Source organism: Mercenaria mercenaria, chromosome 19 (assembly GCF_021730395.1).
Source record: "Mercenaria mercenaria strain notata chromosome 19, MADL_Memer_1, whole genome shotgun sequence".
NCBI lineage: Eukaryota > Metazoa > Mollusca > Bivalvia > Venerida > Veneridae > Mercenaria > Mercenaria mercenaria.
Genome location: NC_069379.1, coordinates 30,161,921 through 30,178,950, shown reverse-complemented (window position 1 = coordinate 30,178,950; position 17,030 = coordinate 30,161,921). Strand labels below are relative to the sequence as shown.

Genomic DNA, 17,030 nt, shown 5'->3' with positions numbered 1-17,030 from the left:
ATACTTCTGGGAGATATAAATAGCAAAGTGAGGTCATTCTTAAAATAGGAAGATGATGTCATTCTAAAAATAAAATTCAAAATGGCCGCCGCGCATGACGTCATTCTCACGCATGCGCACTCGTGGGGCCAAACCGCTGCCTATACTACTCGTAAGATATTGGATATATACACTAAAAACAGTATAGCTTCATTGAAACTGCGAATCCGTTTCTCAAATCTTTAGCATAGACGTTTCCCCACGTCATAAAAATTATATAGTTTAGTGCTTTGCTAAATTTTGATAGTCTTTGATTATTTGCTTTTTTCCGTATTTTTACTTTGAAAAATTGCAAATTGGCATCGGTGATACACATCGAATGTTTATGTATAAAACGAAACAACCCCAGAAAATATTATATCCCAATGTAATCCGCATTCATTTGAACAACACCTTGATGTATTTTATACAATAAAACAACATTAACTAAATGTACCATGGACGCATTGACGTTATTTCATTAGGCGTAAAAAATGTTTGTTTCCGGTATCCCGACCTACCCTAAATGTTTGGCTTTGGCCCGACCCTAAATCTCTTGGTTAAATTGACTTTAAAACGTCTTGAAACGTAAGCAAACAAAATTATTTTAAGTATTAGTATTCGTTGCAAATTACATAAATTGTTGCGTTTAATCTTATTTTTAGGACATATCTTGTATCAACTCATGTTACATTCATTTTGGCAGTTCAAGAATATCTATCTGCCTCATTTATTTCTTCTCCAAAATTTTTTATAAAATGAAACTTGCGAAAAGATCCTTTCGAAGTTTTCAACACTGTGAAGCAACAAAGCAACATACATGTAATAGATGACTCGGTTTGTTTGAGTCGGTTTATGAGAGGCAATGAATTGTGTAACACCCTTTCAGCTTCCTTGCACCGGCTTGAATTCTATTACAGAAAAAAAGAATATTCTACATGAACCTAAATTACCAGGCAATTTGACTAACACAGAAATGATTGAATTTCACACTTTTAGGTGAACTGAGTGATTTTCAATTTTAAGAAGGGATTTTGCTGAATCTGCTTAAATGAGTGTTGTGGAAGTTACAGGTATCTCATGTATAATGTTGTTTCAGAAACGTATTTCAGAAATAATATTGTTATGTTAATCAAGAACAGTTTAGAAAAGATATCAAGTACAAAAATCCTTCAACATTTAATTTAGGAGGGCTTAATAACTCATCTGATGCAGGGGAAATATTGATACTGGTAAAATACATGTTATCACTATCGAAGATATAAGTGTCTTGCATATAATATTCTTCTTGAACAATAATAAACTGAGGAAATTAGAGCAATTTGGCGTCTCATTTTCCATTCAATGCACAATGAAGAATGTTCATATCTTTTTGAAATGATTTATCTCTTTTTGCGAGCAACTGACACAATCTGCCGGCGTCAAAAGACAATAATCCAGGTTATCCTGCTGGTACGAAAACTCGTTACTGACTTTAAAACATTGACGGCCTGTCATCTAGTCAAAGGAAATATGTACTTGTACTCTTAATCTTTTACAGAACTAGTCATGCTGGCACGATATTTATTTGAATATACAAAGAAAATCTACTTGTCATTATAGTGTAAAACACAAAGCCAATTATCGGGATATATCGTTTATTATTAGTATTACATGATGAAAATCGACAGCTACTAAACCTGACCTCTGAAAAGTGACAATTAAGACTTTGCAATATAATTTCCTTCAGAAATGATAAATAAAAGCGACTATTACATGTTTTCTTGGTAAAGTATCTGTTTCATTATCAATGTATGTATGTATATGTAAAAAAACTTTGCTGCGTCAAGTCCAAACTGCCTGTATCGAACAAGTTGATCTATATTTTATACAAAAGAAACCCCATAAACGACGGCCAACGGTGGTCATTAGAGAACATGTGACTATCGTACCAGGCAGACACAATATATACATTTTCATGCTTTCGAACTTTTGCAATAGTGGTGACGGAATTACAGATGGAGCCATCTCCGGAGCCCGTGCTGACTGCAATTTGTTGAGTTCCTTTCATGATTGCAATAACCATGTATTTTTCTGCTGAATTGCAAGCATGTGCTGTGAACTGGTAGACGCCGGACACGGGTGCAGTAAAAATGCCAGAGCCTGGCTTGTATCCATTTCCGTCATTAAGTAGAACGTTCGAAAATTTGAGAACCTTTCCCTCAGGATAGCTGCCATCTGATGCTGTATGTGCATAGAAGGCAATGTTTTCTAAAATACAAAATATTATACAGAATTAACATGGCCATTAAAATAATTTTGATTATATTACAACTACATATTTGTTTTAGTTTTAATATATATTGCTAGTCGAATTTTATGCTTTTATCGGTGAAAAAAGCATGTTTGCATATCTTTCCCGTTAGATAAGAAACTACCACTGAATGAAACAAGACAGCTAGATACCCATCGCAATAGTAAAAAATATTATTTTGATAAAGCGATTTTTTTCCGAAAGATTTTCCGAACAGTCGAAAGTTTCCAGGAAATATTGTTGCGATCATATCGATTTTTCAAAGCGGCGTTTCTTTTCCAGATAGCTAGCTCGATACTTTCAAATGTACCTGGATGTATGATGTTTTTTCTAGGCTTAGTTTAACATTAAGATATAATTATGTAGAAAATATAAGTTTGAAGAAATACGCTGAAAAGGTTAGAGTAGCATGATCATGCAAGCTACACGGTTATCTATTGACATTTCTAGTATTAAAACGGAGGTCTGGGCTATGTTGTTCAGGAAATAAAATTTTATCTGGAATACAAAATGTATAGCTTTCCAATTGTAAAAAAATATGATCGTTTACAAAGGACTAGACACATTTCTCAGAAATTCAAGACTATAATGATTGTGCTTGCTTCTAGCTTTCTCTTTGAAAAAAAGCATGCCACAACATTACTCCTTTTCTGTATATTTTGCGTATATTATTCATGTGTATGATAAAGGAAAAAGTGGTTTCTCCGCAACTTCGGTGTGTTTGAATAACAAAAAAGATATATTTGTCTTTAAGATATTTCTGCACGTTTGATAAACCGGAAGTGATGGCGTAACGTCATTTATCCGGGAAACGTAGAATAAAGCCTGGATTCGGCGTACGGAAATGAAAATCGGTTTATGAATTAAAGGCAACCTGTGAATAAATTTATTAAATCGTAACAGTCTCTATCTTTATAAAGTTAAAATATGATATTAAAACATCTGACACCTTTAATAATTCAAAATAATGTCTTAAAATTAGCTTCAAATAGGCGGTTCACTTTAATCATGTCCAAATATCTCAGAAATAGGCACAAGGGCCTATACATTTTATTTCACTATAATTATAGGTCATTTGTTTATTAACGACTGTGAGATGTTTTATTAAAATCTACAATGAGGAAATTTTTCTATTCGAGAAAATGTTATGAAAGTTGCTATTTTCCCATAGACTCCCGTTATATAGTTAACATAAGAAACTTCTAAGGGCCATAACTCTGCTGTTACTTAGGCAATCTAACTGAAACTTGACGGGCCGCATAACCTCATAGTGGCAACTACGAATATGAAGTTTTATCCAAATATTCCCAACCAATTGTTAGATATGGCTCCGGACGGACGGACAGACGGAAAGAAGTCAGTTACTACATATGGGTATTTATGTGGCTACCCTTTTGTTCTCTCTGTTGTTCTTTTAGCGACGTGAAAATAGCCACTGGCACATAAAAGCCTTACGGAATGAATGACATCAAAGAAAAAGTAAAGTTACCTTTTGCTCCTATAGCCATTTAAGTATGAAAACGTGGGCTCGGAGGGACCGGCGGCGGACGGATGGACGGACAACGACAAAACTATATCCCTCCAACTTCATCGGGTAATAAAAAATAATACTCACCAAACCGTAGTTAATACTCTTGAAAAACAAACTTAGTGTCATAAACTCTAAGCGGGTGCTTAGCGAGATGCATTTAAACATTTTTTAAAGGACAGAAATGTGCATTTTAACATCGACTGAAAGAAGAGTAATGCGCTATTGCGTGAGACATATTCGTTTACTCCACTAAATAATATCAATTACCTCCAGTCTATTTGATGAGCAATTGATTAATGTCATATATAAGTGAGTACATATCGGAAAAGTTAGTTCATAAGTCTTTTAAATTGAATGACAGATTATATACTACATACACTCCCTTGCTCGCAGATTTTGCTTTTTCATCATTACCACCGGCACAAATTTTTACCCTGTGTTAGACTGTGATAAATCGCGATGATTTTGTAAGACCCCACGATCTATTATAGATAAAGTGTCCACGGCGACTCGCGATGAAAAATCTCAGCGGGTCGCGCTGAATTGCGGATGGCGACGAATCACTGGCAGTCACCGTGGAATCCTGGTTTGGTCTGCTAAGGCCATATTTATACACTTAAAGAATGATATTACTAACTATTTGCAACCGCGTTTATTGCAAATATCTCAAAAACTAATAAATGTATCTTTATAAAATTTTACTTTTATCAAATACACTTTTAATAACTTAAATGCAATATTATTTAAAATAATAATTTTACTTAAATCACGAAGACGTACAATATAGTTATAGAAATTATGATAAAGCGGCGCCGTTATTTTAAATCTAGTCTATTTCCTTTAAATTTTTTTGCTACAATAATACTAAGTATATAAATGTAGTGTTTTATTTATTTTCATATAAATATAAGGAACGGTCTGCTATGTTATTTTTTAGCTACAGGTAAACAGATCACACATTACGAATTGATAGAAGTTATTTAATACTGTATGTAGACTTAACATTTAATGGATTCTTATGTATAGTGTAGGCTATAAGGCTGAAAATATGGCCGAATTGTGCACTTTTTAGAAGAGTTTTGATCTTTATCTAATACAATACTACTATCTATAACGGAACAGTTTAGATGTAGAACCCACCTCTACAAAGTCTTTTATGGTAAATAATAAGGGTCAGAGTTATGCCTTTTGAAATCATTTATAAAAGGTATAAGTATGCAACACCCACCATATACTTTTTTATGAAATACAACTTCCCAGCATTTTATGCGAAATGTATGTCGGAGGAAATTATTAATCAGTCTAGGGGCTGAAAATTGAAATAGATATGCATATATGAGAGTTACGGCCCTTGAATTTGTAAAATTATAGAAAAATTGGACAACACTTATAATAGTACATTTAATGTTTGATTTTTTAAAAGTTTTCTTTAGCTGCCTTTCCGAGAACGATGTTGTAAGTAGTAAATGACATGTTGATTAGCTGTGAAGCCCTATTTTTAGGCCCCCGTTCTAAGAAGGAGGAGTATATTGTTTTTCAGAAGTCGGTCGGTCTGTCTGTCGGTCTTCTAATATGTTGAACAATCGGTTTCCGGATGATAACTCAAGAACGCTTAAACCTAGGATCATGAAATTTGATAGGAAAGTTGGACATAACCAGCAAATTTATTTTTATTGATTTTGAGGTCAGTAGGTCAAAGGTCAAGTTCACGGTAACCTGGAATAATTAAACAGTTTCTTGGCGATAATTTGGAAACGCTTGGTCCTAGAATCGCGAAACTTAAAAGAAAGGTCGACATGACTATTAGATGACTTTTATTGATTTTGAGGTCAGTAGGTCAAAGGGCAAGGTCACATTGACGAAGAAAAGGTATACAGTTTTCAGATGATAACTCAAGAATGTTTGTGTATAGGATTATGTAAGTCGATTAGGAGGGCGGTCTTGACCAGCAAATGATCTCTATCGATTTTTAGGTCACTTTGTCAATGGTTAAAGTCACAGTGACCCGGAACATTTAAACAGTTTCTGGACAATAACTTGGAAACGCTTGGACCTAGAATCACGAAACTTAATAAAAAGGTTAATCATGACCAGCAGATGACCACTACTGATACTGAGGTCAGTAGGTCAAAGGTCAAGGTCAAATTGACAAAGAACAGGTATACCGTTTCCAGATGTTATCTCAAGGATGTTTTGGCATAGGATTTTGAAAGTTGATAAGGAGATTTGACACGACCAGCAGATGATTTCTGTCGATGTTGAGATCAGTAGGTCAAAATCACAGGGATCCAGAACAGTCAAACAGTTTCTGGACGATGACTTGAGAAGCCTTAGGCCTAGAATCACGAAACTTTATCTGCCTTTCCGAGAACATGACCAAACGATTACTCCTATTCATTTTGAGACCAGCAGGTCCAAGGTCAAGTTTACAGCGATCCGGAAAAGTTGAACCGTTTCCAAATGATAACTTAAGAATACTTAGGATTAGAATCACGAAATTAACGAAACTTGACAGGGTGGTTGATCATGACCAGCAGATGACCCCTGTTGATTTTGAGATCAGTAGCTTAAAAGTAAAAGATTGACCCAGAACAGTTAAAATATTTTGTCAAATAACAAGAAAATGCTTTGGTCTAAAATCAGATTTGATCTAGAGGTCAATTATGACTGGCAAATGACCATTTATTTTGATTTGATGTCAGTACGTCAAACGTTTAGTGCACAATGACCGAATAGGTTCTGGTTTTTTTGTGCAGTTACTGAATGCATCAAGGGGTGGTGGTGTGTGTGTGTGTGTGGTGGGGTGCGGGTGGAGGCATTTCGTGATCTACGAGCTTTTTTCAATATTTCAATCTGTCTGTCTGTCAGTCTCTATACACTATCTTTGGCTGTCAATGTCCGACACATATCAGATTCTTGCCTTCAGCACCGTTATTTCAGTTTTCTGTTCTTCAGAAATATGCAACGGTTTGTTCTCAGGGTCAAGAACAAATTCAAAACTTAAGATCAAGGTCAGATGCTAGTTAAGGAAAATTAATAACATAAACACAATTATTAGTCATAAGCTTGTCACCATTACAAATCTTTAATACAAATCTTTAAGACGTTCCCTTATTGTAAGCATTGCAGGACATGATTCCAAAAGGAGTAAGCCGTTTAATAAAGCAATATTTATCTAGTGTCATTTGAAATTCAAGTTAATCAGGAGTCTTAAACAAAAATAACCTTTTGTATCCGCAACGCAAAGTTTAAATTGTTTTGTTATAAATGAACATGTGAAAACTTTGTCTTCAAACATGCATATATTGAGCTTAATATGAAAACGATTGTCATTCGGAATCTACAAAACGAGTCGTCAGGTGATAAGAGGGGGAGGGGGGTGGGGCGGGGTGGGGAGGCGGGTGGAGGGGAATTGGCACTTGTATTTATTCACATTTTCATGTTCTATATATCGACACTTACCGGTGACCGTGGCAAATGCTTAAGTCGTCCTCCTCGAGATCAGGAGGTCGAAGGGAGATGTTTGTCATGGGACTCGTTCCGAAAAGGCCGGTTCGTGAGCCACGAGCAAGTTAGATGAACGGTTACCGACTTCTATCCGCCCGGCCCTTCGCAAAGTGCTAGGAGTTGGGAGGCAATTGGTGCGCACAATAAATGTGTCTCATAAACAAAATTGGCTAGCCCTTTTAAAAGGGGTGACACGATAATAAGCAAGACCTTTACCCTTATATTTTATAAAAAAAACATGATTAAAACATCAGTGCCGTAACAAGCCCTGAAAAAAAAACACGGAGGCAGAACTCTTTCGGAAAAAGAGTTGTAACATAATTACATATTTGTATTATAATGTGTGTATGAATTATTGTTTTGTATTGATTTTACTTACTTTTAATGTCCATTCAATGTACATGTATTACATATATATTGCATTTCAATTCTGTCTTAAAGTTAAACATATAACCAATTTGCAAGATCACGAATTCTGTTTGCAATGTTGTAAACAACAGATGTTATATATGTGCTACATCACGTTCCTTATTAACAGTATCATTGTATTTTTCAAGCTTTATCACGTGCGTTTAAATTCATTATTCGTAACTTTAGTAATATGTTAATTCAGACGTGTTATATGTGATGTCTATCTAATCAATATTCTAGCTAGTGCGTGACGTGTAATATCTGCCTTTCCACCAAAGTAGATAGAATTATAACTTAACTCAATCAAAGATGTTTTACTGTAAATCCTTTGGACGAAATCTAATTGTGAGACCAAAAGATATAGTCTATGTGCTATAACAATTTGTGTTCTAAGATTCGTTATCATTTTTCTGATTTGATTTAATATGATTAAACATGAAGTAAGAATATAAGTTGTAGTAACCCTTGTACTAGTACCTGAACTTGTTGTTAGCAACTATACAATTACGGGTGTGACTACCCTATAGTGTTTCATATATGGGCTTAGGTACAAACTGCGAATTTACAAGTCATCGGTTAATTTGAACACTTTTTTTCTTCAAAAGGGGCCCATCCTGAGATTTTGTGTGACATTTTGCAAGACAAAATAGTGTATTTTTAGTTATTTCAGATAAAACAATCTCGACAAAACATTTCAGAAATGTACACACAACTCGTCTGCAATACTGGAGCCAAGTTGAGGTCTTGAAAAGTTTTGACACTACACATTACAACTGTGTTAGTTTCAAGCGATTTCAGACAAAAATCTCAAAATGTCACACTACTAGTACTTGCTTACATACTTGGAGTACACTTAGAGGGTTGTGTTCGGGGTCAAGGCTGTGAAATGTACACTTTTCCCGACTGCATAACTAGAGTAGAAATAGAGATGGGGTCCAGGGTCCTTCCCGCGAATTTTAAATTGATAGATGATAAATGGGACATTTACACCATCTCTGACAAAAAGCCTTAGCAAATCAGGTTAAAATGTACGAATACGACTCGTCTGTGTAATTTGAGTAAAAACAGAAGTTGTGTTCGGAACCCTCTTAGAGAAATGTGGAAAATTCAATGAAGAGAACAGGTAGTGGGCTCAGAAGTTCTTAAGTTCCACAAGAAAATGGTACGTTTTTAAAGCCAGATTATGAAATGGTTAGTTAAACTTTGTGTGATTCACAAGCAAAAGTACAAAACTGAATGCTTATATGAGAAATGATTGGAGGGAAATGTGTGACTATGTTTAGGAGTTACCGTTGACTCTTCAATCGCACAAGAACCAAAACTCAATGTCTCTTTCGTAAGCCAGTGTAAAAAAAGTAAAGTCGAGATATCATTTCCATCAATATGTATATATGACTCGGGCATTTCTTAATTGGACACATCAAAATGAGTTTTCAGTACACAGAAATCCTAAAATGGACAAAGAAATATTTACATCTACGAAGAGGATTTGAATAAACCATTTATAAAAATACCTGAGTATATAGAAATATAGACAAATCAGGTAAGATATTTTTATCAAATGTATCTGTTTTGTTTAGAGCGAAAACAGAACTTTTATAGATATATCAAATGTAAAAAGAAAAGAAAAGAAAAGAAAAAAAACACGTTGCTTAAAATAGGAAACACCGAGGAATCTGCCTGATGTGCTTCAACGTAGTTACGGCACTGAACATGCGAAAAACATTGCCGCGAAATCGTCAACTGATGTATATTTTTTATATAAAACTTGTCGTTTTCTTTTCAGCCCGTTAAACAATTTCATTTCATCGATGATAACATCTGAAACTCGTCTTCAATTATTCTGCGATATACGTGATAACTTCAGTATGTTGTCAGGTGTAAATGATGTCATTGATTTATCTATGGTGGCTTTAAGGGTGCTTCGTGATGTTTCATTGGCGTGCGCGTGGTTTATGCAACACGTTTCTTTGTGTCGTTCTGGCGCACACCCAAAACATAATAACAAAATTTTGAAAGTGTGTGTGTTGTTTTGTTATGTGCACAACTTGACAAAACAAACTGAAAAAGATACACATAACTAAACATAAAGATACATTTAATTTCGTATTTAACATAGAGCTCGAGTCGTTACTCGACTTTTATACATTTGATGGATTCTAAAAATGTCGTGGAGAAATTGTGTGTATCGTAGCTATACAACGGACACGTTTAAAGAACCAGACTGTCTATTTACAAAGAACCAAGCTAAGTTAACCGGACAAGCCTGTATCTAAAAGGGATTTCTCTCTCTCCCTTTATTATTATTATTATATTGTCATCATTATATACCATATTTATATAGCACTCTTTTCATATAAAAATACGTTAAAAATGCTTTACATTAAACGACATCTATATAATGCTCAATACAAATGGTAATTAAACTATTATATAAAACAATTTAAAATTACATTACGATAATAAGATACCTAGCATTTCAAATTTGATGTAAGCAGATCTAATCGTGAAACAAAATACAATATCGTAAAAAAAAAACATTAACTGATCTATTAACGCCACTTCTATAGGCTTTAGAGGCTTTTTCTCACTCTGTCCCGCTGGTCAGATCGCTCTGTATTTGCACTAGTAGAGAGCACAGACGATTAATTTCGCGCCATGCTAGGCTTCGTTGGTGCTATGTAAAGCGTCTTTGCATGTTTATCATGTAAAGGGCGCTATATATATGTGGTACAAGAATAATGATAATGATGTGAGGTGGACGGATAGCTCAGTGGTTTGCACACTGGCCTTTTAATCCTGAGGTCGGGGGTTTGATACCCGGCAGCTACTCGGGAATTTTCAGAAACGCTTTTTAGTGTTTTCCACTAGAGGTGTACTGGTCAGGAACCCAGGCAATCCTTGCGTGTATCAGTGCTATACACGGGGCATGTTAAAGAACCAGGCTGTCTATTCGCAACGAGCCGGACAAGCCTGTATCTGATTTTTGATCTCTCTGTCGTGGGGGCTTTGTCTCACTCTGTCCCTCTGGTCAGATCGCTCTGTGTCTGTACTAGTAGAGGATGAATTATGCGCTCTGTGTGGCTGCATTTGAACTATGTAAAGCGCCTGTGAACGTAGAATTGATCATGAAAAGGGCGATATATAAATCTGGTATAATAATAATAATTATAATAATGTAACGTCATCCGTTTGCTGAAACTTACTTATCAATTATTTATCAAAGTTTCCAGCAAGATGGAAAAATGATAACATTTTTACAGAAATATTCTAGAATGAAATTGGAAAAAAATTGAAGTACATTTTATATTTGGCATGTAAATACATTAACTAGACGGGAAAATATCATTATATACTGACACAGACTACTTTTAGTGTTCAGTGTGACCACAGAGGCAGAATCGGCGAATTACTACCTTTGTTACTTATTTGAACACTTTCTCAAAAATCTGCGCATTTCGAGTAGTAACAAAGTCGTAAAGCTCGCTTTGACACTTTGCCTTTTATTTCATATGAACGTCTTACTGGTAATCATCTGCATGATTTTTTATAGTATTTGTCAATATTTACAAATGAATACGTGCATACTTGCAAAAAATACTATTTGTCACGGTCCAGTTGTTTTTGTCATAAGCTTCTGAACATTGTATGAAAACATTGCAATGAAATTGTTAACTAAAAAGTTTCAGATCAATCTACTTAAATAAAAATATGCGTACATTGACATTTCACCCACTTTTGTGTTAATTCTAGGTGGCACGGCTCAAACCTTAATCTTTACATGATTTTTTTACAAAATAAGTCAATATATACATCTTTTACATGCAGAATGCTTAAATCAATAAAGTTCGACATGCTCCAATAATTTTGCAACAAACACAAAACAAATATATGTGTCGCATTGGCATTTAAAAGACAAATATTTATACAAGATATTTTTAGAATTGTGCAGAAAATAAAAACGTTATGAAAAGTACAATGAAAATCTCCACCGGTAAAGTTTCCTAAAAATCGGCCTATATTTTGTGAAATACTTCATGCAACGATGGGTTCTACATTAAAATTGTAATATTATGATACAATACGCAAGAATCATACAAATTTAAAACTCTTCTTAAAAGTGCACAACCATCTGGCTTACAGCCTACACTAGTATGCTAATTTAACCAATATATTATATCAAGCGAAATTTGAACACCAATTAACTCTTTACACTGGTAATACATAATATCCAGTTTATAAAAATATATAGCATGTGAGTCATTATTGTTGATGATAACTTTTAAAAAAACATGCCTCAAATGTTTAAAAAATATAATTTAAGAAAAATGTGCATTTCATACTACATGTAACATTTTTTTCTTAAACGTTATCATACATCGACAAGAGTCGTCAATTAACCTCTTATTTATTGACACGCGTTAAAACAACATTGAAATATGATATGCTCCAACACTTGCAGTGGGAGTCCCTCCAGACAATGAGAGAAAATGCACAGCTCATCATGCTCTACAAGATAGTGCATGTCCTAATGGATATTCCAGCCTCCACATATCTCACACCTGTCACTTCTAGAACAAGAGCAGCATATAACAACCAGTTCCATCAGTACTTTACATCAACTGACTACTGCAAATACAGCTTCTTCCCTAGAACCATCCCGATGTGGAACAGACTTCCAGCCAGTTTCGCTGAGGCTCCCTCTTTGGCATCATTCAAGAGAGAGCTGTCATCCCAGCCATTCTAAGGGATCAACATGCCTTTCTGATACACCTCAAATCACGAGGGAGCACTACCGGCGGGACCCTGGGTCCTGGTAGCGCCACGCAAGCCGGACTTGTCACTCAGATGGGATGTAATAGAAGGCACTTTTCATGATTTTAACTTCTTACTTTTCTTTTTGCACCATATCCTTGATCGTTTCTATTTTCTTACTGTATTATACTTAACTTCATGTTTCTTGTTTCTTAACAGTTGTCTTTTCTTGCGCACCGTCAAGTCATGGTCAAAGCTGACAGTTTGACGTACAATGTAGATGTAGAAATATCTAGTCACTGCTTAGGATAAAACACGTAGCCGGTCTAATACGTGTACAGTGTAACAGTACACTGACAAACATGCAGAATTTACGCTTACTTAAATATTATAATATTATTGCTGAATTAATCTATCAGCACGTACTTGGCTAAAAGGACAATTTAACGCCTGCCTGTAGATTACATGTTTTGAAAGGAGTACCTGGCACACAAAGACACTTCAGGTTTTCTTGCGATTATTCGTGCAATTATTTTACTTCGTTTTCTTATAATTATGTTTACTATATCAACAAGTACTTCTTCATACAAAATGCGCCAAATTTAAGGGTTATTTTCTTAATTTTTATTACATTGCAATAACAAGAAAAGAAAAAAAATATTAGGCATATTTTGTATTTTACATCCCTTTATTTCTTGCTTACTGAAGAATTGGGTAAACATCGATTCTGTTGTCTTGTTTATCGAGATCAATGCTATACATTGCGGTCTCCCTTAGATCGTCTAGCTAAATATCGATCGTTATCATATCACGGGAGGTGCCGATCATAAATAACTAGAATCTTAGAGATCTCCTGTAAAAACGTGGGAAGGGGGAATTTATTTTATACCAACATTAAGTAGCGGTAAAACAACAATAAAAATAGTCATCTTTATATTTACAAGGTTAGTACATACAATGTAACAACTTGGTTTTTCATTAATGTAAAATACAGAACGGAAATATAAAAGAAACTACGTTATTTTATTTTTTTATTTTGCATGGTACAAAATGTATATCAAAATATGATCATGATCAATCATTTTCAATTATAATAAATTGATGTGAAATACGTTTTTTTTTTTGTTACATTCAATGGAATCTTAATTGAAATGAAAATGTAATTAATCAATTATTTGTATATTTAATTTGTCAAAAATAATTTTGCTATGTAATGAACATTTGAAAAACATATTGTCACACACTAAATAAAACAAAAAAAAAAAAAAAACACAAAAAAGAAACAAAACAAAACAGAAAAACAAATTAACAAATATACTTTACAATGTAAAAGGTATCTATTCATGACACCAGGGCCTGTTTAATAGGAAGTGTGACCTATTTGCACCCGAGCCAGTCATTGCGTAATAAAGTATGTGCGAATTATGACTTCCCAAAGCTTCTCAAAGGTTACTGACTGACTGATGTAATAAATGTCTGATTTTTTAAGTCTTTTAACAAAGATTTTAGATAATGTGACACTAATGTAGTAAATAGGTTATTCATAATAATTGTCAGGTATATTATTACTATATGAACAAGGAATTACATGTTTTTCATTTCTTAAAAATTAGCGCGTGCTATACCTGCTTGAGATTATCTGGGCGTACATTCAATTCCATTCAATTTCGATTTACTGCATAAAGCTTATAAATACAATACCTACAGCAAATGAAAGCATTAAATAATATGGAGCGGAGAGAATACATAATAATTTACAGAAGAGACAATAAACTAATATATCAATAAACGACACCTTTTTTTCACAATGTTGTCGGAAAACTTGTAATATAGTATTTTCACTCTAAGTCGAACTTTTTAAACTTCTATGTTTCTATACTTTAGTTTCGAACAATTCACCTGTATCCAGGAAAACAATACTGTAAATCAAATACAAGTAAATACTAAATTACTGTCATATTATCCTATATATCTTTCATTATTCTTTGTTGATTAGAAAATGATATATATATATATATATATATATATATATATATATATATATATATATATATAGTGTATTCAAGTGGCGTTCATTAAACATGTTACAATTTTCAAAATGCTAAGATATAGACTCAATCACAGAGAAGATTATTATCTGTGTAATAAAAAGACCTGATCACCCCTAGTGCACTAATAAAAAGTGTTGATACGCAATAAACTTGCAAAAGCTGTTAATTGGTACTAAAAACAAAAATCAAAATGTGCATTAATATGGCTGTTTCAGAGGCTCCGAAAACAATTTACTCAAAATGTTGCATTATATAAATTCTTTATAACATATATATGGTTAAAACTTAAACTAAGGGTATACATATAATTATGCCAATCTTTAAAATACAGGATAGTGGCTATATCCTTTTTAGAAAGAAATATATATAGTTGCAAACAAAGTGCATATTGTCTTATGAATTTTTAGCAAGCAGTAAAATATAGACCATTTATATACTCTAGTTTCTTTTCTAATTGTGCAAATTTCACTCTTGAAATTGTTATGACTTTCCTTTTTTCTTTCTCTATACCTTTCTTTCTTTTTTTATATTGATGCATGCAGTAAGAATTACCAATACAACAATACAATGCAATATTTCCTTATTTCGTCAAAGATTCATGTCAGTAACTACAAACTATATAATAAATATAACAGATTGAACACCTATCAATAGTAATACTCTTTTGTAACAATCAGCTCTCTGTACCATAGACAACAGACAGCTTAACTTCGGTCGAGTTCGTGAGTTTCCGCGCGCGTTCGGAAATACCACGGACACGAGCAATAAAGAAATTTTACAAAAATCACCAACTTTCATACGTCCAGGGAAGCAAGAAGACATTAAAATAATTTCAAAATAAAAACATATATGCAGTTTCAAGCAACTGCATACATATCATTAATCTAAGAGAGGTTCTATGATATATATGCGATTTATCTTCCCTATTCATTCATATTTACTATCATCAGTTTTGACATTTTTGTACAGGTGAAATTCAATAATCTGATTTTATCATGTTGTGCTATATTTCAATAGCTATGCATGATTGTACGTTTACGATAAAAAACATTAAACCATTCTTTTGAAAGTCTTTCTCATATAAATAAATAAATCAATAACACTGATTTGACATTTTTTCATTATTTTATTTTTATGATACTAAAAAAATAGTTTTCACCATATGCAGATATTTACTTTTTACACAATACGGCCACATTGAAAAAAAAAACTTAACATATTATAAATTGTAAGACAAAGAATGCATTATTTTATATAAAGATAGTTGTTATCAAATATTGTCAGTAGCTGAATTTTATATTATGAAATAAATACGTATAACTGAAATAATCTATGCAAAATATGTTTGAAATTATTATTATTAAAGATGATGAAATGCCATTTACTTTTCACTTTTCCTCTTAATTATAAATGTTAAAATTCCTGTCAGTTTATGTGCATTCTACACTGTATATAGCATTTATAACGTCATTCTTTTACCGATCCGCCGCAATTCACCGCGAACCACCGGCACTTCGCCGCGATACGCTGCGATATATCTTCACAATACACCGCAAACGATTTATTGCTTTTGATCGCGGTGGAAGTTGTAAAATACATTACGGGGAGACAGGAAAAAAGCGCATACCCGCGGCTAATAAAAGTGTCTGCGCTAGGGTCCAATCGCAGGGAAGCGCGGACTTTGAAAAATCCGCGAGCCAGGGACTGTATTTTGATAAGAAAACAATATAATCTTACCTGCTATAGTTATCTGGAGTGTTAGTCCCACAAGAATAAAACTAGCACTGGCATAAAATAGTGTAGCCATATTTTCATGAATTGGTTTACCGTGATAATTAAAATTTGAGTTGAATGAAATCTACCCTAACATTTTATGTTCTACGTAACAGTGAAGAGGCGGATTGAATTTCAACCAATGACTGATGTTCATCTTATCAATTGTAGCCAATTTACCAGCAATAGACAGTATCATTATCTTTGTTAAATCAATAGTTAAGTTGCCTATTTTGTACATTAGGTGTTAAAGTAAAGTACCCTCTGAAGAATATAATGAGGATGAAATTCTTTTTGATTTTTGAACATGTGCCCCATCCTTAAGATGAGGTAGAACACTACAATAAACTAATTTAAGTCTTACACAAAGAAACATAATATCACTACTTGTTGACGACATACAGAATCTTTTTAAAGTGAAACTTAATTTCTGATTTATATCTTTATTGTATCAAAATATTCATAGAAACTGCAAAATATCAAGAACTCATTTTATCTTCTGTCATTGCAGGTCATTATAAAGTAATGTAACCCTTTCAAATTGACCTATCTTTATTAGAATGATCATCCTTTCTCCTTGTATATCTTTTGAAAAATTAAACATATATGCATATCAATCCTTTGCAACTATACTTCATCTTTCAGTGTTATTAAGACTACTTCACCAATTTGAGCCTCTACTATCCAAATA

General features: G+C 33.6%; 1 protein-coding gene across 1 annotated transcript; it reads right to left on the bottom strand.

The window, feature by feature from the left end:
* Window positions 1–1,638: 1,638 nt before the first annotated feature.
* LOC128551057 (complement C1q tumor necrosis factor-related protein 2-like) lies at window positions 1,639–16,502 on the bottom strand. The gene is made up of 2 exons (XM_053531364.1): window positions 16,304–16,502; window positions 1,639–2,268 (listed from the first exon to the last, which is right to left on the bottom strand). Exons 1-2 carry the CDS (start codon window positions 16,371–16,373, stop codon window positions 1,877–1,879), a joined length of 462 nt encoding a protein of 153 aa, XP_053387339.1. The 5' UTR covers window positions 16,374–16,502; the 3' UTR covers window positions 1,639–1,876.
* Between the last annotated feature and the right edge of the window lie 528 nt (window positions 16,503–17,030).

What these genes read in the sequence shown, in the direction of transcription:
- LOC128551057 (XM_053531364.1), bottom strand. Translation starts at nt 16,373, where the DNA reads ATGGCTACACTATTTTATGCCAGTGCTAGTTTTATTCTTGTGGGACTA. An exon ending in ACTCCAGATAACTATAGCAG is followed by an intron (nt 2,269 to 16,303) that starts GTAAGATTATAT and finishes TTTGTATTTTAG; the next exon opens with AAAACATTGCCTTCTATGCA.